This window comes from Lepisosteus platostomus, chromosome 16 (assembly GCF_059453375.1).
Source record: "Lepisosteus platostomus isolate fLepPlt1 chromosome 16, fLepPlt1.hap1, whole genome shotgun sequence".
Lineage (NCBI taxonomy): Eukaryota > Metazoa > Chordata > Actinopteri > Semionotiformes > Lepisosteidae > Lepisosteus > Lepisosteus platostomus.
Genome location: NC_142626.1, coordinates 4457471 through 4484224, shown reverse-complemented (window position 1 = coordinate 4484224; position 26754 = coordinate 4457471). Strand labels below are relative to the sequence as shown.

General features: G+C 37.8%; 1 protein-coding gene across 1 annotated transcript in view; it reads left to right on the top strand.

Annotated features, from left to right (window-relative positions):
* Positions 1-24749, top strand: part of LOC148646745 (NACHT, LRR and PYD domains-containing protein 3-like) — a 2700574-nt gene extending 2675825 nt beyond the window's left edge. The window contains exons 20-21 of the mRNA XM_088608537.1: positions 20025-20198; positions 22589-24749. Of these exons, the coding sequence (XP_088464663.1) occupies positions 20025-20198; positions 22589-22595 (181 nt within the window). The 3' untranslated portion in view covers positions 22596-24749. The remainder of the gene's footprint in view (positions 1-20024; positions 20199-22588) is intronic.
* The last annotated feature ends 2005 nt before the right edge of the window (positions 24750-26754 follow it).

Below are 26754 nucleotides of genomic sequence, written 5' to 3'. Positions count from 1 at the left end.
TCTTGCATGTGTGCAAGACCTATTTAATTTAGTGCTGGGGATTTCTAGTAAAAAAAACTAGTCACCAGTGTAAAAGACAGAAGCAGCAGGAAACAATTTAAATATCACCTTCTAAGCCTCCAAACTGATTTGATCCCTTGCTTTTTTGGTTAATTATTTTCTACAGTAATCATGTTTCCAAAATTAACTTACCGGCATTAAGAAGATAAATACTCATGTACCGTGTGAAGGTCTGCATTGTCTTTTGCTTATGAAGAATGTGTGCTGTTTTCGTGCTTCAGTGGCTCTGTCAAGGAAACAATGTACTGTATAATATCAGGAGAAAATTCTACACATCTAGAAGACACAAGGACACAGGCACCCAAGAACAAGCTGGTCTAGATCAGATTAGAGAGAGTTACAGACTTACTAATACTAATGTGATTCTCATCATCACACTTCCAAGTTTATCCTGACATATTACCTGAATTGAGCAAGAACCTGTTAATTTCAAGATGGGCTTCCCTGTCATGTCCTTTAACTTTCATTCTGGACTGGTCACTGGAGCAGGAAAAGAATCTCCTGGCAACCTGAGTCTTTTATCTTCACAAGTAAAGCTGACAATTGTTTTATATCTTTGAAGTGCAATACGGTTTATCAGCTAACAGTGATAAACTACTGCCAACATAGACAAGACATATATATATATATTAAATCATGCACACTTTAACTCACTTCAGGATTCTTCTGAATTAAAATTTCCCTAAAATCCTGCAAAATACTTTCAGAAATGTGATCCAGCACTGTGTTACGTGAGACAATATTTTTAAAGTGTTCTTCTAAGATTGCACATAATTGACATGAATAATTGCACATTGCAAAAAAAACAACTTTGAAACAGACATTATTAAGCACCCAATTTATGCCAGATCTTTATTGCTTTTGATTTCCAAGAAGATTCATCAGTGAGTTAAAGTACAGACAGTATAGCTGTGTAGATGGCAGAGTGGATATAGTGGACAATTATGTAACTGAGGGCTCAGGTGGCACAAAAGAATAGGTTGGTCTTGTGGGAATTGAGTCTGGATCTCCTCACTCAGGCTGTATATCTCCAACAAAAGACGGATAGTCATCTTATCTGCCCATATCTGTTAATCGGCGCTGGTAACTTGACTGTGACAGTATTCAGCTCATGAAAGGAATGTAAGATTGAAAGTGCCATACTAACAGCCACGTGTTGCCATCAAGTTCTAGCTGTCTGAAGTGTCCTCGGATGTAAACACAGTAATGACCACTGTGGCTTTCCAAACACCTGAGAACCTGTTCAGAGCCACAGTCCTCCTCCCACTGATGATCACCTGGCTGGGGCACTTCAGAGTTCACAGTGTGAAAAAAGCAGATAGGTCCCACAGTGCACATGTTCTTAATAGCAGTGGTAGCGTGAATTGAAATAAGTGGAAGTGTAAAATGAAAAAAATATCACTTTTGGCCATGGACACCCATCTGTAATCAATAGAGGTTTAACTACAGTAGACTTCATGATAAAAGCATCTGTCTCTTTCAGTTCCCTTTAACGACTTTAGAGATCTCAACTCACTTAATACTTCACAAAGATTTCACAGCTCACTTATCACACAGTGACATGACAAACACCTCAAAGATAAAAGAGCTCTCAAAACAAATTGGCAGCACAGTGGTACAAAGGCCCCGATCATGAGAAGGCAACTTCACTTTTTGAGTACACTCACATCCATCATTAAGAAGTGGAATGTGTGTCATAGCTCCCAGACTTCACCTGCTGTAGATCAGGCCACATTCACAAATGAGCAAAGGGACCGGCAGAAAACATGTCAGGAAAATCAGCAGAAGGCTTTGAAACATTTGTACATTCCTGTTGCTAAGGTGGTAAAATATTCACATAGTCCTAATAACTCAGTGCAAGGGCATTTGTCCATTCTATACCTCACATAAAACAATAGATTGATACAGTAGATTGCATTCAGAAAAAATCACAGCTCTTTTTGACAGTTTAATCTCTTAGTAGTTTTCAATTGGGGGATAAGAGAAGGATGTCCTTCAGGAAGACAATGAGTTGTGAAATACTGTGTATGTTGACATAAGGAAGAATACATTTCATACTGTACGTGTAAAAGAACAGAGATAGCGAATGGAAGTCTGGGTTAAGGTGTTCTTTAGGATTAAAATGCTTAACAGGCAGAAATAAAATACTAATCTACACTTAATAACTACAAAGAAGCTATATCCCTGGAAGAATAAATTAGAAAAATTAATTGCCCTCAGTAGGAAAACAGTATCTAGATATAACTGAAGGATCCTTTTAATATCTTTGGAATCAAACTGTTACTGTGTTTTAGTTGAGCAAATGACTATTTCCATGTCTTCTCAAGATCTTCTGTAAATTAAAACACTGAAGTGGTTTAAAATTGTCCCTTGGGAAAGGGAAAAACAATACATTTTCAGTCATTATTTCTCCATGTTATGTGCAGAACATTTACAATTTTGAGGAATTAAGAAAGTAGAATTTAAAGTGACTCAGAAAACAGACCTTTGGAACCTGAGCTTATACAATCTTATCAGTCAGTCAGTATTTTAAGCAAACATAATTTGATTATATAGCTTTCTAAGCTGGAATCATAACTGTTAAAAAAATAATAAACGTGCTAATAACATCTTGTTTTCACCTCAGTGTGAAAGATAAGATAGGCTTTTTTATAGCACACCTTGTATTAGAAGAGGAAACTTTTCACAGCCAATTTCAGGGCACCAACATTTCTTTTATCTCCCTATTTCTAATTAAATATATTTTTGCTTAATTGCATTTCTAATGAAACAATGATTCATGAGTTATGTGTTTATATGTTATGTTCAAGTTAGGTGTTGACAGAGATGGATTTCTATTATCAGGTAAGGAGAAATATATCACTGAAACCAGAAGAAACATTGTGAAGCTCGGTCATTAATTTACTGAAAGAATCTGAAATTGATACAGTACATTTTTAGAGTGCTTTGAGGAGTGTTAGGAACCAATAAAACACAGCAATGTACAGTCTCATACGTGGTTTCTGAATACTGTGGAGCAATACTATATATGTGGAACCTTTTTTGCGTGTTTTATTTCCTTACGGGATGTACAACTGTTTAGATGTATACAAGAGACATTACACATTGCTCTTTTATATTAATTAATTTGCAAAAAGAAGAGTATAACAATATTCTTTAATGAAATTTGAACTTTGCATGGAGCAATATTATTGCATATGTATTGCAATGTATAAATAGGGGACAAAGTCGATAGACAAATATTCACAGTACTACTGGGTTTTGTGAGTGCAATTTAATTTTACATTTATAAAATAAATGTTCCATTTTGTAATGTTCTATTAAAAACAGGAACAGGACATACCAAGAAAACCATGTACAGTTCCACAGTTTTTAATGAGGCACGTGGGCCGAATACCTGGACATTGTCGCACATCGAGTTATTAAGAACTCGAAGTAGGTCTTCCAAATGAGCCCGAAGGGCTACGAGTCCGAGAAGGGTGAGGCAGAAGAGCAGTCAGTAGTTCCAGGTGAGGCGGTCAAATCCAGGTAGTGAAAACAGAGAGGCAAACAAATCAGAGAGGGGCGAGACAAAAGGGAAGTCGAAAGGGTCCGAGGCGAGAAGAGTCTTCATTGTAGTGGTCAAAGGCAGAGGTGAGCTCAGGAGGCGGAAGAATTCCTAATACCGGGCGAGGACTAGGAGGGTTTAAATAGTGAAGGAAGAGGAGATTGAATAATGAGGATCAATTGATGCAGGTTGTGCTCGTAACAGACATCCAAAACTACATTTTCCAACATCCCACACAAGTTAAAGAATTCTGTGAATTTGCAAATTGAAATATTAAAATGACTACATACAATTACTACATAAAGACATATGAACATTAGACTAAGAAAAACACATTTTAAATGAAGCTGCGCACTGTTAAAAAATGTGGTATGCTTATTGTTAAAATGAAATCTGATGTTCTTTCTACATGACTGCATCTGTAATGCAAAATTTTCCAGCATGCATTCTTTCTGGCAGAAATGGCCTCTATATGGCTGGAAGTGGAAACCCACCAGTGTGCTTATGTTGAAGCTCCTCTTTACTTTGAAACATCTTAGTGACCATGTTTAAGCGAGTGTTGAGTGGGTTTGAATGCTGTGTCCTTTCATTGTTGCCACCACAGCTGTTCACCCAATTAAAAGAACATTGTTACATGCACTTTGGGAATGTTGCACTGTGGCTATCTGAAATGCACAGCTGCAGCTGCTGACAGGTAGAGATCCTGATTTTCAGAGGCTGGCGAGGATGCCAGAGTGGAGGATGAAAGAAGGTCACTGGAGACAGCTGAGAGAGAGGAGAAATGGAGAATGGAATCTAGTTCTTTTGAAAACATTAGTTATCTGCATAGCAATGGAGCTAAAAAGGTACAGATGCAGCCATTCAAAATGCGCGGTAAAAACCCGCGGTACGGTAACCTACCCACAAGCCACCGCGGGGCACCGGAGGGTACCGCAGGGCAAGTGATTGGCAGGCCAAAATGACCGACAGGGGCACTCGTGGTGCATTGGTTGGTAGTGCAAAGATTTAATCATTTAATGTCTTTACTGTGCACATTTTAATCCGCTTAGTTTTGAATATTTATATGGATTTTACCACTAAAGGGAAATTTTAGTAGCTGAGCATAAAAAGAAGAGGAGCATAACGCATCTGAAGGTCATAAACGATATTAATTTAGGAACATAAACATTACTGTATGTATGTAAACTGTACTGTGTATGGCTGGTCTTGGTAGTTTAAAGAAAAAATACACACCAGTCTTCCATTTCTCCCTAAACATTTTAAGCATGAAAGTTTTATGAAACGGTACCCAAATATACGATTGCTGTATAGAATGAATTTTAATTTAAAAAAATTATTTAACACGAACATTAAGCTGTTTACATCTTCCGCCTGAGAACAGTCACCCGTTGCTACCCAACGCAGAATGGTGATTGGCTGACACCATCTGACACCCCTCTGATTGAAGAAAAAAGACGTGCTGGTTTGCTATACCAGGAAGAGGATTTCTTTCTATTCAAAACGTGTATTTTAAAAGTTTAAGAAGTAAAAACCTTACAGCGCACACAGATTTCTAACCTGATCAGGATCGTTATCTTTGTCTTATGCATAATAATGTTCACCGCTCTGTCCAGCAAATTAATAATAAACTTTATTTTATATAGCTTTTTAAACGAGTAATTAGATTGCTCATAAACCTAATCACTTGCTTTTTTTATTTAGGCTCAGATTTCAACTATAGATCGTATTATTAATAACCATAATAACAACCAACCAACAAAAACAACCATATAAACATAATACAAACCAAAAACATAGATAACAACCACAATACAAAATCAAATAATCAAACCATTTTACACTCGCAAAGTCCGCCCCTTATGCAAAACCAAACCTTCCTCCCATCCCAGTTTATCCTGTTTATCATAAACAAAATCCACCTCAATTTTCAACATAAAGCATTACACAAAATCAATACCTCAACACTCCATACTCAACAACGATAATTCACAAACAGCCAGAACATGTAACTACACATTCCCAAACATACCTAATTTCCATAGCCCCGCCCCTTATGCAAAACCAACATCCCTCCCCTGTTCTCTCTCTCCCCTGGCGGTTGTAATTGTTTTTATTTTCAAATAAATTTTAGCAAAGTCATGTATTTTAAAAATCTTAAGATTTTTATATTTATGTCTTTATTTAGTGGTTTCATTAGTGACAAAGGCTAAACTTTCTTGGAAAAATGTCTTTTATGTAAACCATGTTTGCTATTAATTCATTCAGGGCTAAAATATGTTCATTGTCTTCTAATGAAAGAAGGGTTCCTTTCGCCGTAGTCGGGAGCCTAGCCTTTAACTAGTAAGTACTGTATTTACTGGGTTTTTGAGGGGGGGGAGGGGGGTGTCTTTCGCTGGAAATCTCGCCTCCTACTTTGAAAATACCCATGAAACCGGTTCAATTCGTCACAGCCAGCACTCCTGCAGAGAGTTGGGTTGTACTTGCAGTGTATACAGTACACGCGTTATGCTCTTCGTTAATGTCTGTGAAGTTTTATTTAATCTCTGAGCCATACTGATTCTTCTGGAAGCCAGTTTCCGCCAGGGAGTAAAAAAAAAAAACACACTATGGTATTCTCTCCAATGCAGTGCAGTTAAAAACATACCTCTGATGCTGCTCCTAAATGAATATCGTTTATGACCATCAGAAGCTTTATGCTCCTTTTCTTTTTTCCAGTGGATTGAACAGGGAGAGGCATTTCATGATGTACTTTTCACTGATGAAACAACAGTGGCTCTGGAACAGTTTTCAACCAAGTCGTTTTATAAAAAGGGGAGATATGTACACGTTACTGAAGCTAAAAGTTTAGCCTTTGTCACTAATGTAAACACTAAATAAAGACATATAGAAATCCCTACGTTACAGACTGTATATGGCTGGTATTGGTAGTTTAAAGAAAAAATACACACCAGTATTCCACTTTCTCCCTAAACATTTTAAGCATCAGAGTCTTACATGTGGTTATTTCGAAAACGTTTGTACGTGCTCCTTCTGACCAAGTTACTGTTTACTGTTACTGACCATATTAAGTTTAAGTGCCTGTGGGCACTTTTCCTGTCCGTGGGGGGTGGACCGTCTTTCATTAGAAGGTTAGTCTGTTCTACTCTGAGAATGTAGAGGGGGTGGAAAGTGCCCGCGGTCATTTAATTAGTATTAAAATCTTAGTTATCTTTCTAGTTCACAGGTTTGCATGCATAATTTAATTTTGAAAGCCACTGAGACATCAGGTACTACTGTTGTATTTATGAAAAAGAAACAAAACAAAAAACATACTAACAACTGTGCCATCCTACTCCTTAGTTAATACATTTTATTATTCATTAACAGTTAACATTGTTAGCAAAATATTTTGAATTATATTTAACCCTATTTTTTCTTTAGTTTTGTATTTAACTTATTATATGATAGTCAGACTTAATGTATATTAATGTATATTTGAACAATGAAAATATATTTTTACAAGATTTTACATTAAGCACTTAAAATTAATATGGTTAATAATAGTAAACTGTAACATGCTGTAACAAGATCGGTTAAACTGCGAAGAAAATCCTTTCAGAGAAAATGTTTCAGGTGTGAAGAACAAACCTGTTCCCACACACCCTGCCCCCACTACCATTAGAATATACACAAACATTTTAGCGTTTCATTCTGAGCAGAAGACCCTCACACCTGAAGAGTGCTGGCTGTGACGAATTAAACCGGTTTTACAGGTTTCAATCACAGACCATGTGACATGGGACTCAGTAAAGTAACACACAGCGCCACTGGATTTGATAATACTGTACCTAACCAAAATCCGCAATATGGAAACAGAACCTGTGTAATTGTTGATAGATGATGTACTCGTAACATTTTTTCAAGACGAACTACAACATTTAAAAAATGACTTGTATGTACTTGATATCTCTAATCAATCCACGGGTTCCAGCACAAAACGAAACTAAAACGCATACCGTTTCGCGCTTCTTATTAGTTGCTCAAAAGTAATTTGACCGTATGAAATGCATAATATATCTTGCAGCAACTTTGCGACAAAATATACACTCTGACAGTTCATCCTGCTACCAACATTAAATAAAGCAAATCTTAAGATTTCTATATTTATGTCTTTATTTAGTGGTTTCATTCGAAGCTTACAATGTTTAGGGAGAAATGGAATACTGGTGTGTATTTTTTTCTTTAAAGTACCGAGACCAGCCATATACTGTATGTTTATGTTAAGATTTCCCTTCAGTGGTAAAATTAGATATGAATATTCAATACTTAAACGGGCACAGTTAAGACATTAAATATACATATACATATTGTATACAGTACAGTTTGCATACGGTAATATGTTTATGTTACGCGATTAAAAAATAAATAAATAAAACTGAAAGGTCCAGCACCAGCTGGATTCGAACACACAACCTGCCAGTTGGTAGTCACGCACCTAGACCAGTAGGCTACAAGACAGCTCACATAAGCAGGCAGGCGAAACAGCCCTACACAGCTCTGCCGCAGTACACGGATATAATCATACCGTTATTAAATTCTTGAGATACGCGATTCCATATTATATTCCCTTTTAATCAAATTCTAAAAGTATGCTTGTTGACTCCGGTATCACGTTAGTTAAAGACTTCGACGCTTACAATGTTTAGGAAGAAATGGAATACTGGTGTGTATTTTTTTCTTTTCATGATAGGTGTCGCATTTTAAATCATTTTCGTAGTTAGAAATTATGAAACGCCCTGTTAAAAGCAAGGAAGTTTTTATGCCCGTTGAAGTAAAACAAAATGCCTGTTAGACGCCGGATAGTTAGTCACGTGACACACGTGATACCGCGTGATACCCCGGTGGGCGTGTCGCGGTATGCCGCGAAATACCTCACCCATTTTGAATGGCTGCATCTGTATTGGATGGGCTTTGGTGTTTCTGGGAGATGTCAGGGTCCAGATCAGGAGTTTCAGGTGTTTAGCTTTCTAGTTTCTGGCAGATTAAAACAGGAAACACCCAGACAATAGAATCAAGAGTCCTCTATAATTCTAGGGGGTATGGTTGAATTAACTTTCTTCCTTTTTACTTGTTATACTGTAGCTATGGCATAACTGCAACAGGCCTAAGTAAGATATATTCTAAAAGACTTCAGAAAATTACTATAATTACATTTATTGAAGGTAATTTTATGTAAGTTCTGTCTAGAAAAGTACCCAAGCAGAAGGTAAATGCAAATTGCTTATTCCCTTAGGAAGTACACAGATTATAAATGTTTGGTGTGATCCTATTGCTTGTTTTTGAATATTGGGGAAGATTATCACTTGATAATTGAAGATTGTGTTGTGTGAGATCCAGACTTTGGAGATGATCTGACATTTTTCAAGAGTGCAAGTACATCTGTTGCAGACTAGAGATGGTGGGTAGCATATCAAACTTTGCTTCCCTGGTTCAACAGAGCTCTTCTCTACTTCCTCTTGTTTCTTGGATTCGTCTCTTACTGAGTTGTTTACTTTCCGTTTTTTTTTCTTTTCCGTGATATTCATTAGCTGCAGACAAACAATTTTTGCTTGGCTGGTTTAAATTTAACATTAAAATTCAATCTTTTACCAATAGAAGCAGTCACAATACTATTTTCTTGGTGTGAATTTCAAATTTTCTAATTGGTGTTTTTCCTCATTTCACCACTAGATTTATCGATTGGTATTTCAAAACCCTTAATCCATGTGGCTTGGATTATCCCCTCAATTCAAAATCTTTTTGATCATTGCTTTTTGCAAAGTGAACTGTTTCATTTAGTATATTGTAAATATGTCTTTAAGACCAATTAAGTGATTTTTACGAGAGTTTTTTGTTTCTTGGAATTCAGTAGAGTTGGTTACAATGTTTCTGGATCTTCCCACACTATTGCTTTATTATCAACAAAATGAAAAAAATGTACTTCTGGGACATGTGGGCAATTATTAGGAACATTTCCCCAGCTTTTAAAGGATCTAATCTTTTGGAAGGAGTTCTTGCATACCTTCCCATCTTTCTGAACCTTCTACTCTGTTAATGGGACAGGAGATATCCTCTTCTTGACTGGAGAGGTGCCATGCTTAATTAGCATTCCTACATGGCAGGAGATTGTATAATGCTGTCTCTTATATTTCCTTGATAAGTAGGTTTATAGTACTTATTGCCTTGTGAAGTCACAAGAAGAGCAGACTTTATTCCGAGATGTCACTTAAGTGGGAAAAGTATACAGACCTGTCTGTTGGCAGCACATGAACAGATTAGCAGATAGTATGTCTTACAGATCAGTGGAAAAATAAATGAGGAAAATAGAGAAAATAGCTTGGCTGTAGATAACAAGAAGAACACAAAAATACGAAGGAGGCAGCAGGAACAGAAGGACAAGACACATCTGTAGGCTCAGTAAATGGAGTCTTGGGCAGCTCAGGGGTCCTTGCAGCTGACTGGAGTGCTGCACCATGAATGACATCATCAGGCATTGTAGAAGTATGCTGGGGCACCAAGCATTGAAGATCTTGAAGTATACAGTGCCTTGCGAAAGTATTCGGCCCCCTTGAACTTTTCAACCTTTTGCCACATTTCAGGCTTCAAACATAAAGATATAAATTTTTTATTTTATGTGAAGAATCACCAACAAGTGGGACACAATTGTGAAGTGGAACGAAATCTATTTGATTTTTGAAACTTTTTTAACTAATAAAAAAATGAAAAGTGGGGCGTGCAAAATTATTCGGCCCCTTTACTTTCAGTGCAGCAAACTCACTCCAGAAGTTCAGCGAGGATCTCTGAATGATCCAATGTTGTCCTAAATGACTGATGGTGATAAATAGAATCCACCTGTGTGTAATCAAGTCTCTGTATAAATGCACCTGCTCTGTGATAGTCTCAAGGTTCTGTTGAAAGCGCAGAGAGCATCATGAAGACCAAGGAACACACCAGGCAGGTCCGTAATACTGTTGTGGAGAAGTTTAAAGCCGGATTTGGATACAAAAAGATTTCCCAAGCTTCAAACATCCCAAGGAGCACTGTGCAAGCGATCATCTTGAAATGGAAGGAGTATCAGACCACTGCAAATCTACCAAGACCTGGCCGTCCCTCTAAACTTTCAGCTCAGACAAGGAGAAGACTGATCAGAGATGCAGCCAAGAGGCCCATGATCACTCTAGATGAACTGCAGAGAACTACAGCTGAGGTGGGAGAGTCTGTCCATAGGACAACAATCAGTCTTACACTGCACAAATCTGGCCTTTATGGAAGAGTGGCAAGAAGAAAGCCATTTCTCAAAGATATCCATAAAAAGTCTCGTCTAAAGTTTGCCACAAGCCACCTGGGAGACACCCCAAACATGTGGAAGAAGGTGCTCTGGTCAGATGAAACCAAAATCGAACTTTTTGGCCACAATGCAAAACGATATGTTTGGCGTAAAAGCAACACAGCTCATCACCCTCAACACACCATCCCCACTGTCAAACATGGTGGTGGCAGCATCATGGTTTGGGCCTGCTTTTCTTCAGCAGGGACAGGGAAGATGGTTAAAATTGAGGGGAAGATGGATGCAGCCAAATACAGGACCATTCTGGATGAAAACCTGTTGGAGTCTGCAAAAGACCTGAAACTGGGACGGAGATTTATCTTCCAACAAGACAATGATCCCAAACATACAGCAAAATCTACAAAGGAATGGTTCACAAATAAACGTATCCAGGTGTTTGAATGGCCAAGTCAAAGTCCAGACCTGAATCCAATCGAGAATCTGTGGAAAGAGCTGAAAACTGCTGTTCACAAACGCTCTCCATCCAACCTCACTGAGCTCAAGCTGTTTTGCAAGGAAGAATGGGCAAGAATTTCAGTCTCTCGATGTGCAAAACTGATAGAGACATACCCCAAGCGACTTGCAGCTGTATCGCAGCAAAAGGTGGCTCTACAAAGTATTAACGCAAGGGGGCCGAATACTTTTGCACGCCCCACTTTTCATTTTTTTATTAGTTAAAAAAGTTTCAAAAATCCAATAGATTTCGTTCCACTTCACAATTGTGTCCCACTTGTTGGTGATTCTTCACATAAAATAAAAAATTTATATCTTTATGTTTGAAGCCTGAAATGTGGCAAAAGGTTGAAAAGTTCAAGGGGGCCGAATACTTTCGCAAGGCACTGTAGTTATGTAGCGGCGAGGCTTATTAATAAGGCAGAATTAAGTGTTTCTGAGCTTTCCCAAATTAGGCCTCATTTCTCTGTTCATCTCTGTGGTGCAGCCACAGAGAAAGAATTCATGCAAGCTGATTTAAGATGTTTTCTTGTGATAAGAAACCAGCTCCCAAAGGGGGATGCACTTAGCTAAGCCTGGCTATCATGATCAATGGTCATCCATTGGCGCCTATCTGTCTAGGGAGTGCGAGTTGGACATCTGGATTGCATTCCTAAGTGTCAGGAGTAAGTGACTCATATCTCACCTTGATCAACCAATCAGGGACTGGTAGGGCCGAGTAACCCACGTGGGACTCTGATGCCCATGGAACTTTCAGCCAATCAATGAGCTGAAGTTCCTCCAGGTAAAAACAGGCAACACAGAGATTCAACAAGATTCAGAAGGGATTCTGGAGAGGATTCTGTGGACTGTTCTAAAGGGAATTCAAAGGAGAATTCCAGGGCAGGACGGCCCAGGAGCAGAAGGCTCCCAAGGGCAGGACATCCTCGCAGCGCGCCTCCTGACCATCCTGAGACTCAGCCCGGACAACCACGGAACGGCCAGTGTGTCCGAGGGCCAGAACTTTCCTTTGTTCTAAGAGTCTAGAGTGGAGGTTGCCAGAGAGTAACCAGCAGCAGGCCTCGTGAACAGGTCGGAACTGTGGACAGCTAAATTACTATTCAGAACTAGCTCTTCATCAGGAACGAACCGGTCCTCTTCCTGACTTGCTGGGACCCACAGTCATCTTTTCTCCTGTGCACAAACTTTGCTAGTTAATGCCAACAATGAGCATCAGCAGCGCACCGTCGCAAGCCGCACAGCACAGCCTGGCACGTAGCCAGAGAGCGCGGATTGGACAGCAACAGCCTGCAACTGTTTCTTTGTGCCCGCAGGAGATCTGAATCCCCAAAGATTGGATGAGTATTCAACTTCAATGCATTACAGCTAGAGAATTCAATTGTTATCCCAACCAGTTGATATCAATTTAATTCCTAAGAGTTATGTACTTGTTTGAGTATCTAATGTAGAAGTTGTAACCAAGTTCACTTTACGAACCGGTCTTAATGAATGATATACTGAACGTATGTCCTCTTGATATGTGTAACTCTTTGTAACTGATTGAATATATACCTTTTGTATTCTGATAACCCTCTCGATAAGATCTGTTAGGTTTATATGCATATTCTATGTATTAATAAATGTATCCTCGTGCATTAGTACCTGTGTGTGCGCGTTGTTGAGTTATGTCGCATGGTTGGATTCTAAAGCCATCAAAAGAATCAACTTTGTGATTTACTGTTACAATTAATAATTGTCTCAGTAAATGCCCAAACCCTACAGAACTGGTGCCTTCAGAGAGCCACTATGATTACATATTTGGCGTCCCTGAACCGGTTTTCCCTACAGTGAGAAGCACTTTCCTTAGGTATTTTTTTATAAATCCGTGTTTCTGGAAATTTTACTGGAGTGTGGTACAGTCCAGCAGTCTTGATTGAATGGAAAAATAGTTGCCAGTGTTCTGAAGCACTTGTGTTCCTCCAGAGCCAGGGTATGCAGGAGAAACTGCCTGTGTTTCACTTCTATCCTAATATTCTGTTTGCCTATACTGCTGCTTCCCCACGTTGTCTAGAAAACATAAATAATGTGTCAAGAGAAACACCCAATTCTTTTTTGGTCACTAGACTCTTGTATGTCAGTGCTCCCTTTTTTGTGTTACTTTGTGTACAGGATGTGAAACCCTGCACGTATCGATATTAAACTTCCCCTGCCCAGCGTTTACAGTCTCAAATTTGATCAAACTAATCTTTTTATTTGCTGATTATGGAGTATTTGTTAATCTTACTGATTGGATATCATATGCAAACAAGCCTAGTTTAACTAGATTAACTAGTGAATCTTGATCATTGACAGAAATTAAGAAATGCAAGGATTCTTGCACAGATCTCTGTATTGCTCCAGTTGACCAGAGTCAAAAGAGTTTCAAGTAATTGTGCTGATTGAGAGTTTGTGTTCCTGTTGAACTTTGGAAGATTGCCAAATCACATGAAGATTAGGAACATTTCCATGGAAGTTTTGAGTAGGAATACTTTTGTAACAGTATGTGACAGATGAATTACCTTGAACAAAAAGGTTACCGCAGTCTGCTCCCTGCTGTATCCATGTTAATCCACACCCACATAACTGATAGTTATTTGGCCTTTTGAGTATCAGATGAATATGAAGCTACACAAATTAAAAAGTAAACTGTAGTAGGTTACCATAAATATTACAAATGATCAGAGGTCATTTATAGCACATCTAAACCATATGTTGAGAATTGATTCAGGGGTATTATTTAGGTTGTTAGTTTTAAATACCAGCTTCAACAAAGTGGTTGGGTAGCTTATTCCATACTTTCACAATCCTTTTGGATAAAGATGTACCTCCTGTTCACAGCTTTTACAGTTTTAAGAGCACTTCAACATAGTTTGCACTCGTGGCCTCTAGTTGGGTCCAACTGTTGACTTTTTCAATGCATTTGATTGTTTGAATACTTGTATCAGATCCCCTCCATATTCTTCTCTGTCCAAGGCTTAAAAGTTCAGTTTCTTCAGCCTGTCGGTGTAGGACATTGCTTTAAGCCTCGGAATGGAGTTTTTGAAGTCTTCACATCTCACAAAACATCCTATTTTCTCTCAGTCTTCGGCTGCTGTCATTCCTCATGAATTCAGTTGCTCTTGAAGTAAGACACAAGATGTAAAAAGGGTTAACTTAAGTCAGTTCTGCCTGAAAATTAAACTTCTAAGCAACAGGGGTTTATGGCAGGAAAGGGGGTTAACTGATAAGGATTCTAGATGCGAGCTAGGAACCCCCTGTGGGCGTAATCTTAAACTGACCATTTGGCCAGGGTCTCTTAACTGGCCAAATACCATGACCCCCCCTCTTTACCATAACACAGAATGACATCCGAAGCAGTAGTACTGTTTATTTCAAATATATGGAATATAATGAATGACCTATTGATATATTGTACAGTATGTGAAATAAAACGTCCGATTGCCATATATTTGACTCGCAAGTTCTCAATTTAAATTATATGTCTCAAAATTTATAGAGATGCAGTCATTCAAAGTGTGCGGTACAAACCAGGAGTGAAGTGGCATAAATATCAATGTCACGAGTAGAGACTGACCAGGTCTTAAATATCCCAGAGAACCTGCTGCAGTGTGTCTTCTCACTACAGCCAGGTGCTCTGCAGTTTCTTGTCTCTTCAGCGATCCAATCAAAGTGGAGATGTGGCCGCTGTTTGTTGTAGATGTACAGTAACACGCTCTGCTGGTGCAGCTGGCCAGACAAAATAAGAATAATTCAAGAGGTTAATGTCACCAGTCAAGTCAAAACAACTTGCTCTGCAATCTTCTCACTCAATGGAAAGTTGTGTCACTGCCTCTGATCGCTGATCTAAGAAATCTGTTGGATATTTGGTTGCTTAATCAAAACTATCCACCTTGTTTCCCAAACAAAAGAACTGCTTCTGAAGCGCTAGTTGCTGCAGTGGTTAGGGCTCTGGAATTCTTTAAGGGAGAGTGGGAGTTCAGATCCTACAGTAGTTGAGTCACTGCAGCTACAGTATGCCCTTAAGTGAGATAATTTACTCAGTTTGCTTCAGTTCAGTTAAATCGCCTGCTGTATTAGGACAACATGTTATGGATCAACAATTAAAAGAAATTAATGTACTATTGCTGTTACTTCTTGCTGCTATTATTGTTGCTTTGATATCTGCTTATACATCTTGTAATACAATAATCAGATTATATAATTATGGTCTCTACAGCAAACATCTGAAATGAGAGTCTTTCCTTTCTTGTGTTTTTCCTTTTTCATCTGTGACTGGTCAATAACTGTGCAGATGGGGTAAGGGTTGGTCATGTCCTCATCTCCCTCTATTGAAACTGAGTCTCACAGCACGGTGCTGCAGGTGTAGGCCTGGACTGGGCACAGATTCAATGAGGTGAAGGACAAGGACAGTGAGGTTGAAGAGAATCTTAACATGTTAATTGCAGTAATTACAAGAAATGCAGCTCAAAATGAACAGTAAGAATTATTGAATGTTACAGCTTATAAATATGTGATTTAACACAATTAACAAATTGTGTTTCTTAATATAATATTATTGAAATCTTTAGCAGTTTCAATAAATGTGTTTAACAAACGCTGAATTTTGTAATTTCTTCTTTTTTGTTGATCTGCATTAATAAGAATATACATTTTTACCAGTATTCCCAGTTGTGTATTTTGTGATCAATACCTACTACTGCAGCAGATAGTATTGTATGGGAAACCTAACTTCACTGTTACTTTTGACAATCAGTGGATAATTATCTGCTGTGGAAGATTTCTCATATCTGTAGGGTAGCCAGGATTCTCATACTTCAAATTCAGCTTGTCAGAACTAAGTAACCTGTTGAAGGTTAACTGAAATGTGTAGAATTTTACAATACTGTCAATTTATTTTGATACCAAGAGTTAAAACCTTGTCTGAGAACTTGGGACTTCAGTTCCCCTATTAGATCTGAGTGAGGTGTGGATCAATATTGCAGGTGGGGTCATGATTTTGATTGGGAGCAAGTGGGAATTAAATAGAAAGAAAAGTTCCACTCAGTGCTCTATATTCAGACACATCTTTCTACAGTCTTCTTCAGCCTACTGTGTCTCACCTTCTCCGTAATAAAACTGTGTTGAGAAATGTAAGATGCCTGATCTTGTAAGAAAAGCTTCCCCTCTCATTTCCGTGTCTCGCAGGTTTAAACTTGCTCCTCACTCTCTTGTTCCTCTTTAACTTTGTCCCTTCTTTCTCTTGTCTGTTCTCCATCTGTCTCAATCACTGTCTTCACAGCAGTAATGCCAGCTAGACCCTTTTCTGTAGTGCTGCTCAGTCAGTATAGAAGTGGTTATTCAGTAATAATAAGGAGCACTCTGCTTCAACAGTGTGGACAGTGTTGCACACGCCTTTCCCCAAAACTTTAAAACTCTAAAATATCAGTGCCTTCCCATACTACAGGAGAGAGTGTGCCTGTGACTCCCTGTGAACACAGTGTGCACTTTGGGGAATCAGTAATATGCATTGAAACTGACTCCGAGACAATAGATGTGTCCTAGGAATTAAGTTAAAAAGGATCAACTGGTGATTGGGATTTCTCAAAGCAAAATTCAGATTATTCCAAATAGTGTCCACTGAGAAGTGTATCCATGAGAAACAGGTCAATTTCCATCTGTTATAGATCCTTAAGGATTTATATCAGGATCTAAGCTACAAAGAGTAACATTAGGACACTATTCACTAAGCTGTGCCCCCTGCATCTATTATCTTACATAAGGGGTGACCCAGAGCTCCATGTCCCAGGTAACCCCATAAAAACACACAACAGAGGGAAGTAACAAAGAATGAAAAATTTTGTATATTATCCCTAACAATGGCAGATGCAAATGTTATTTCCCTTATTCAACAATTGAAGAAAAAGAAACCGGCATCCATCAGATAAAATACAAGTTTTTATGAAAAACTGGACAGTGTGAGCCCCGTGTAGTTTTATTTTAATATGTCTTTCCACTAGGCGCCACACTGTAAATGGGTATAAAACAATGGGGTTTAATTGTCATTCTTTAAAAGTCAATTTTTTAAAGTTGTAGCTCATGAAAATACCCAGATTTTTTTTCCAGTGCTTTTCCAGTGCTACTCCAGTGTCTTCTACTGAAACTGGGGAACAAAGACAGCACATCCTGAATGAAGGTTTTATGAAGCCAGGTCCATGGGTCTCAAAACCTTTTCAAAATCTAAAATATACAGATACTTATGGGCAGTTATAGACCCAGTCATAGTTTTATAAGCAAATAGTAAAAGAGATGTTATCTTCTGGCAGCTCAGTTATAAATGTCTTAAAGATCAGAGTTTGCAATCCACTTTTTTCTTTGTAGTCCACAATTTCTTCCAATATGTGGCCTTTTTGAGAGGTTTGAGGTGCCTGAAATGTATGAGCAATAAGTAGGCATAGCACGAACCCTCATTTCATACACCACTGCTGTCACACACCTCTCTCACTTTTTCTGTAAACTTAGTAGCCTTGATATGTATTTCCATCAGTACAACTAGTGACGTTACTGACCTGACACAATTTTCTTAGCCTTTCAAAATAAAAAATAAAATTAAAATACAATTATGAAAATGTCCATTATTATTATCAGTGAGCTACTGGCAGTGACACTGACAAGGCAGACCTGGCAGCGTATACACAGAGTGGCATCAGAGTGAGGAGCCAGGGTGGTTGTGTATTTGTTTTTTTATAACAGAAAGTGTGTTGAGTCTCAGCACGAGTGGGATGTGATGAAGAGAGACTCGGGGTTGTTAATGTGAGAGGTCTGGGTGTGGGAGTGAGTCTCTGGAGACTGTGTGTGTGAGACTTAGTCTGGTGGCTTCAAGTGAGAATGTCAGAGGCTGGAGGTGACCTGGAAGTCGGAGCGCTGACTGGCCGTGAGGGGACCAGTGAGTGTCATGTGGGAGCAGGAGGCTCCAGACCAGGGAAAGAGCAGGAAGCTGCTTGTGGTGACTCGGAGCAGAGGGTGCCATCTCCCTGAAAGGGACCAGCCGGAGGGCGTGTGAGAGGTGAGGCTCAGTGAGTCCAGGAATCTGTGACAGAAGGGCTTGGCTCGGTGAGGGACCTACATTATGATCTCAGAGGACATCAGACAGAAAGGCCAGTGGAGTCAGTGAGCTGGAGACTTGGGGCCTGAGAGTCTGTGAGACAGGGACCCAGAGGTCTCTGAGGATGTGTGCCCCATGCTCTGGTGCCATGATGAGGGGCTGAGTACATCACCATTCTTGAAGGAGTGGGCTTGCAAAAAATGTGGAAACGTTCTCCAGCAGGCTGTGAGGGGTGTGTCTGGAGTGGTGGACACACCTGTTTGTGGGGGTCACTACCACTGTGACATCACAGTATCATGGAGAAATGTGGTTAGTTTTCTAACTAACCTGGAATCTATATCAATGGTTGTTATGGTCCTTAGTTGAAGAGTTATTATTTTTTCCCTAATGGTTTTCTCCTTTTTCTCTGAGTGCTGCCAATTAAGATACTGTATTAAGCAAATGAGGCACAAGCATTCAAAAGGGGGAATACTGAGAGACTTTGTTTTGGTATGGCCTCATTGTTAGGCACAACCACCTTTCCGGTTCTAGCCTGTCTAGTTGTTTTTTTAGTCAGTTAGTTTGTCGGGGGGGGGGGGGGGGGGTCTTTTCTTTGTCTTTCCCCTCCCAATTGGAATACAAATGTGCACCTCTGCCTCCCTTTGTTTTTTGGTATAATACAGTTTATTTGTTTTCTCAAACATAATTGCTTCTCTCTCACACATTATAATAGTAATTTTAACAGAACTAATGTACAGTACTCTGTTGACAATGGAGTCCAACTGTATCAATATTAATGGTATTCTAGTGAAATGTACAGATGGATCCCAAGTCTAAAGATTTCCCCTGTGGCAGAAAAAGTCTGAGTCAGTTTTCTGGTTCATACAGACTTGCTCTCTCTTGACCTGCTGTTTTGTACTGAAGTTCAGTTTCATGACTCATACAAAGTGGATGCAGTCACACGGTCGATTCCTCTCCCAAATTATGATTGAGATTGTTTATTGCTTCACATTTTGATTATGTGTTGTTATAGTTATACTTGTTTTTGTTTAAATTGTTTATTTTCTTCAAAAGAGAATGTTGTTTTCCTCAACACATCTACAAATAACAATCAAAATCTCCAGTTCTCTTTATCTAGTGTTGTTAATTTACATTTTGTATTAATTCAACCATGTGATTAATTCAACCAAAGCTATAACTTTAACAAAACGCCATAAAATGTGAAGCAATTTCTATTATGGTTAAAAGTCAAAGTCTCTCTCATTCTATTTCCTTATTCCAACCATTGTAGCTTCATGTGTCACCCTGTTTCCCACTGTCTCCCTTCCTGACAGTTTTTTCTAATCTTTCTTCTTCTTTCTGGATCCCAAAATTTGATGCAGCTGTTATCTTCATCATCCCCATCCACAGACACTCTGAGATGGATAATGCCAAGATATTTTATATTACTGCTGAACTGAGTGTTGTAGTGAAGACTTGGAAAGAAGGATGTGGATGAGCTGTGCAGATGTTCAGCTGTGCTCCTGTCTTTTTGCCTGCAGTATGAGGTTCTGTAGACTAACAGAGAGATGTTGTGAAGATCTGGCCTCTGTTCTTCAGTCTCAACACTCCAGTCTGACAGAGCTGGATCTGAGTGGCAATAAACTGGGGGATTCAGGAGTGAAACTGCTGTCTGCAGCTCAGAGGGATCCCAACTGTAAATTAACAACACTGAAGTAAGTGAACACTGGTGATTTACTTTTATTGTTTTATTTAGATATGTTAAGACTCACAGCATTCCGTTTTTCACATGCATCAAAATGTAACACCTAGAAAATACAAAACAAAAAAGAAGGGTGACATATAAAAGTATTTTTTGTCTAATTTTATACAAGTTCTTGTCTTTGGGCTCTTTGTAAACATATGATTACTGAGAGGCTCAAAACACAACCTTTCCCATTTTTTAAAATATATACTGTATATGTTGTAGATTTTTAATTCTGTAGGTAATTTTCTTCTTGAAAGTTATTCTAGATTTGAACACTAGGTCTGTCCAGCTTTAACCAGTTTCTAGTGATTCTCTCCAGGAAGGTGAATTAGTGGATTTATGCAGATTTGAATGTTTTTAGATTCTTCAGTTGCTATGGGAGTGCCAGCCTCCCTTTCCATTTGAATCTTACCTTTATCTCATATATTACCCCCTTTTTTATAATATTTTATATACATCTGAAAGGAAGTAGCTATGGAAGTGAGTTAGATTTGCAATATCATCAATTTGTTTATCTCAAGGTTCTTCCGGATGCTATTATCATATTTTTATTTGCATGCAGTATGATGCGCCACGCCCACCGCGTTTTGACGCAGTGTACTCCATGCATTTTGAATGGCTGGATCTGTATATTAAATACAGGGGACCTGCGATGCTTATTTTACATTTTGGGATTATAATGAATCTGCAATGATGAGTGCATTTCAAATCATAAGGAAACTACCAAGTACAAGATAACATGTACCATAACAATCTCCAATTTATATCACAAAACAGATGAAGTGTCAATGTATGGGTAGTGCCATATTGCCATCGTCTGTGATTCAGAATGAGGCATGCCTTAGACCAAGTGAATTTTGCTACTATGTTAATTCTAAATATTTTCATTTAACCGACACATACAAGACAACATGTTTTAGATTCTTTTAAGTATTGCAAAAAAGAAACCTGCCAACCAACTAAAACACACTCATATTTATTTTCATTTCATTTCTTGTTCACTTGCAGCGACTAGTGAGCAGGAAGGGCAGGGTTTATGGCACAATTTTCCCAAAATCTTGCTCTCGCCCTTGGTGAGACCAGCTGATTCTCATCTGCCTTCGACAACATGGCAACCATGCAGTACTTCCACAGAGTTCATGATTGTGTACTTAATTTGAAATTAGAAATGTTGAGATACTATCAGTTTTGTTACGGATATTTAAAACCCAGTCTAAAATTGTGGGACTGCAGTTCCCCTTTTGATCCGAGTGAGGTATGGATCAAAATTGCAGGTGGGATCATGATTTGGATTGGGAGCAAGTGGGATTTAGGTCCACACAGGGCTACACACTCAGACACATCTTTCTAAAGTCCTCCTCATCTCAGTGTGTCTCACCTTGCCCAGTAATAAAACTGTGATGAGAAATATAAGATACTTGATCTTGTAAGAAAAGCATCCCCTCTCATTTCCTTGTCTGAGATGTTTAATCCTGCTCCTCACTCTCTTGCTCATGTTTTACTTTGTCCCTTTCTTTCTCTTGTCTGTTGTCCATCTGGCTCAATCATTCTCTTCACAACAGTATCTGCCAAACATAACAACAAACACAATCTGTCAGGTGTTTGTCAATTAATTTCTATCTAATGTTTTTTTTTTTATTTTGTTTGATGATTCCACAGTGTTTGCTAATCCAACTAATTTGGTATCATGAAGAGATCATTGGTATAAATTAAGAAGAGCAGTGGTCCTAGTACAGATCTCTCTGGTACTCCAATAATTACATCACTGCAGACTCTTATCTTATTTCCTTTCTCTATTTATTAAATAATTCTCAATACAAACACACATTCTCTTTGCCTGTAATTTGAGAATTAATATTTTATAATGAACTTTATTAAAAATCTTCTGAAAATGTAAATACACGGTATCATACTCTATGCATTGTTTGTTAATTTTTATTGTTGCTTGTTAAGAACTACCAAGCTTGGTTATGTAAGACCTACCTTCTCTAAATCCCTGTTGACTTTTCCATGTATGTGATCCTCTAGTTTAGTTTTTATAATTTGTCCTTCCATGTAATAAAAATCAGACTTTATTGGTCTATAATTGCTTGTTTCAGTTTTGTTATCCATCACGTGGATTGGCACTACATTTCCATTTCTCCAGTCCCTGGCTTTAGTGTCTGTTGGAAGAGTTGTAACAGTGGCTTCTGAATACATATACTCTGAAATAATATAATATTATTTAAGCATTAATATTATTAGCCATAAACACTGTCATGCACAAATCCTTAAATGAATAACAATAATAATAAAATAATGAAAATCTGCAAGAGTTCACTTTTTAGATCCATTCATTGTGTTTTTTTGTTCTTACAGAACATGAGGATTTAAACATTGAAGAAGATTCCTTAACGGAGCAAGGTGGCAGAATTTCTTATCTTTAAGAGACAGAACAAACTCCTCCAGATGTTCATCAAACACCACAGTCTGCAGACCTGCTGATCAAACCCCTCTGAGTAGACTGTGTGAAGGACTGTTTCCATTGTGCTCTAGTATATGTGAAAGGTAGAGACAGGTCTCCCTCTTGCTCTGGATCTGGTCCAGTGTGTAACTGGATGAGTATAAATTTGTTTCTTTTTTCTAGAATTAAAAAAGATTGTATCTTAAATATATAATTAGTTCTGTTGGTTTGCTATGCACATTTTGTCTTAATAAAATTGGATATTGCATACATGCAAGTTTTTATTTTGTGCAGTTAATTCCTAGGAAGATGGCATGGTAACACACTGGTTAGTATTGCTGCCCAACAGCACTGGGACCCTGGATTCAGTTCTGGGATGCTACTGTATCTGCGTGAGGTTTTTATATTCTCTTCATGTTTACATGGGTTTCCACCAGGTACTCCAGTTTTCTCCAACAGTCATGTTCGTAGATTAATGGGATTCTGGGAAAATTGACTCTGGTGTGAGTGTGTGTCCTGTGATGGACTGGAGTCCTGTCCTGATTGTACCCTGTCTTGTGCCCAAGGATTGCTGGTATAGGCTCTGGCTCCCTCATACAATTTCAGTAATAAGTCTCTTTCTATATGTAGAGTGGATAAGTGTGTATGAACAGTTTGTCTATATGAAGGCATCACTGCAGGGATGTGGATTTGGACTGACTGTGTATACTGACTGCGTAAACTGGGTTCACTCTGGGTTCAGCTGGTACTAGTGGGTTGAACATGTTTTTCCAGTAGAAAGGTACTGCTGGTTGTTCTGTATGTCCATGTTGCACCTGAACCAGACATAGCGCAGAAATGGACTGCACAAACACTTGCAAAAGCTTAAATATATAAAACAATCACAGATAGCTGTGTTACAAAAGAAAATGCGTATTTTAATCATAATTTAATCAAAAAGTGTTAAACAAAAACATATTTTAGAATTTGTGTAGTTGCTAGCATTGAACTGTGTGTAAGATGCAGATGAATAGAATCAATAGGCAAACATACAGTAGATGATGTTGTTCCAAGGAGCCAGCATCTTAAGATGTTCATATTTAGAAGCAATTTGTTTAAATAACAGATTAGCCTGTGGATACTGATGTGCCAGAGAGGTGGAAAAGCTGTTTGCCTACGCCATCACTTTAAAATGTATCCTCAGTGAGTAACTGCTGCTAACTCATAGTGGGTTTCTTACACTGTGTATAGTTACACAGTATCTTTAGTTCCATCCATTTTCTAATCTCTTTATCCAGTACAGGGGAGCTGGAGCCTATCCCAGCATGCAACAGGCACTAGGCGGAATACACCCTGGACATAACACCAGTCCAACACAGGGAAGACACTTTATTTATCCAGAAGCCTATTAACCTGCCAGTATGTTTGGACTGCAAGAGGAAATCAGATCACCTGAGGAAACCCATGATTTGCATAATTTTATTTTGTAAACCTCTGAGACATCTGGTGCTCCTGTTGTATTTCTGAAAAAAAGATATAAAAAGCATGCTAACCAGTGTGCCAACCCTATTCTTAAGGTCATACAATTATATTTTTAAAAACAGTAACATTGTTCAACACTGTTACTAATGATTGTTTAGTTAGAAAAATATTTTAATTCTATTTTACCCTATTATATTTACCCTCATTTTTCATTATTTTTTAATTTAGTATTTTACTTATTTTCTGATAGTCAGATTTAATGTATATTTGAACAAAGTCTTGTAAATTAATATTTTTTCAAGATGTGGAAGAAGGGCAACAATTTATTACAGTGAAATTGTTAATATTCATTATTGATTACTAACAGTTTATGCTAACACCTGCCTTTCTTATTTAGATGTATATGGAATATTGAACTAAGTGTGACATAACATTAAAAAAATACAATCAAGAATCGCTTGTGGTATTTGTATTAATGAAACTTTTCTAAAATGTATTAAAAATATTAAAATCGATTAAAATGTATAATTTTGCCATGTGTAATGTCACGAGGAAGCACAATAAACACCTGCTTTGTTTAACAATGTTTCAAAAATAAAACTAACTGGTGACAAAGCTATTTTTAATACTAATTGAAAATCTTGAAGTTAAAAGAAATGATGTACGTTGCTTGATTAATTTTACGCAGATACGCTTGGTGCTGTAAGCGATCCAGACTGCAGATGGCTCATTCTGTATTGCTGAGCTCCACACCTCCTCTCTCTCTCAGTTCTGCCTCTTCTCTAACGGAGCTCAGTGGGCGGGGCGCTATTTTCTCAGCGACCTGCTGATCTGCTTCACACCACAGGAAGACAGGAGAACCTGATTTTTCCCATATGAAACGCATGCTATGTTTACAAAATTAAGGTGTTTAAAACGTTTAAAAATTAAAAAGAACTTACAGCATACACAAAGATTCTAAGCTGATCACAAAGAAGAAAAATCACTCATCATAAATAGGCATTTTAATAAGAAAGCAAAAGTTCTGAAAACGTGAGAAAACAAATGACCCTGACAAAAATACAAGATGTTTGAAATTATTCTTTATTATTAATAATCAATTAATATTGTTAATAATGATCAGATACATTATTATAGTTCAGTTTCAGCGGTCTTTTTAATACCACTTTGTTATTTTCGATTGTATTTATTATAATTATAGTTTCATTTTAATGCTTGTTGTTAAGGCTTGTTTTAGATTGCCCCACTGGAAGAATTAATATTTTGAATTGAACCGAACTAAACCAGTTTAACTGTTTTTTTCTCCCATTGTTGACAGTATTCACCTTTGCTCATTCATGTTTCTATTGATATAATTTAACATTGAATACTTTGTGATATAAAACAATACAAAGTCAGTATAGTGTACATAATATTTAGGATTTTATTTTTTAAAAAGGAGTTTGTTTGTTAAAATAAAAACTTGTACCATAAGCAAGAATAAAACACAGACCTCTGGGGGGAGAGGAGCTCTCCAAACCGATTGGTCCAACACAGCACTCGGAAAGACAGCTGAAACAGACATGTCAGAATGTTTCCAAAGTAATCACAAGTCAAAGAAAGTGGAATACAGTAATACTACCAGCTATATAAATATATTGCATTTAGATCCTTAAATTAATATTGTTTTAATGTCTTTAGTTATGCGATTTCATATTATATTAAGCAGACTCTAAAAAGTCCATGTTGAAATAAAGACAGCAAGTATTCATAGAACAGGTTAAAACATTATAGCTTTTTATAAAAATATATAAACTCAATATACTGTAGTATATTGTCAGAACCTTTCCAAAATAACCACAGTAAGTGACCGAATTAAAGAGTTTGATGCATAAAATGTTGATGAAGAAAGTGCAATACTGTTGTAAATTTCTTTAATTTAAGCTACCGCTATCAGTCAAATACAGAATACAGATGCAGCCATTCAAAGTACCGCGGGCATTTGGCAACGTCATTGCACGTCCAAACGCATCATACCGCGGTACGTGATTGGTTGACCGACAGGGGCACTCGTGGTGTGTTTGTCAGTCATAGAAAGATTTAAATGTCTTTACTGTGCCCGTTTTAGTATTGAATATTCATATGGAATTTTACCACTGAAGGGAAATCTTAGTAGTTGAGCATAAAAAGAATAGGAGCATAACGTGTGTGAAGGCCATAAACGATATTAATTTTGGAACATAAACATGCAGTATATGGCTTGTCTTGGTACTTTAAAGAAAACATACACATCAGTATTCCATTTCTCCCTAAACATTTGAAGCATCGAAGTCTTTAACTAACATGTGAAATAACGTGTATAAAAAGTGGTAGTTTTAAGCTTTTCTGCGAATATGCTCGATACCGGAGTAAACAAGCATACTTTTAGAATTTGATTAATAGGGAATATGGAATTGCGTATCTAAAGAAATTAATAACGATATAATTATATTCATATTGTTGTAACAGAAGAAATAAGGTTCTTGATCCCGAGATGAAGTAAAACAGATGAGTTTATTGCATGCAAGGAACAATAAAGCCGAAGTCTTGTTTCCCGCAAGAAACAACAAAACCGAAGTATTGTTCAACGTACTGTTACAAA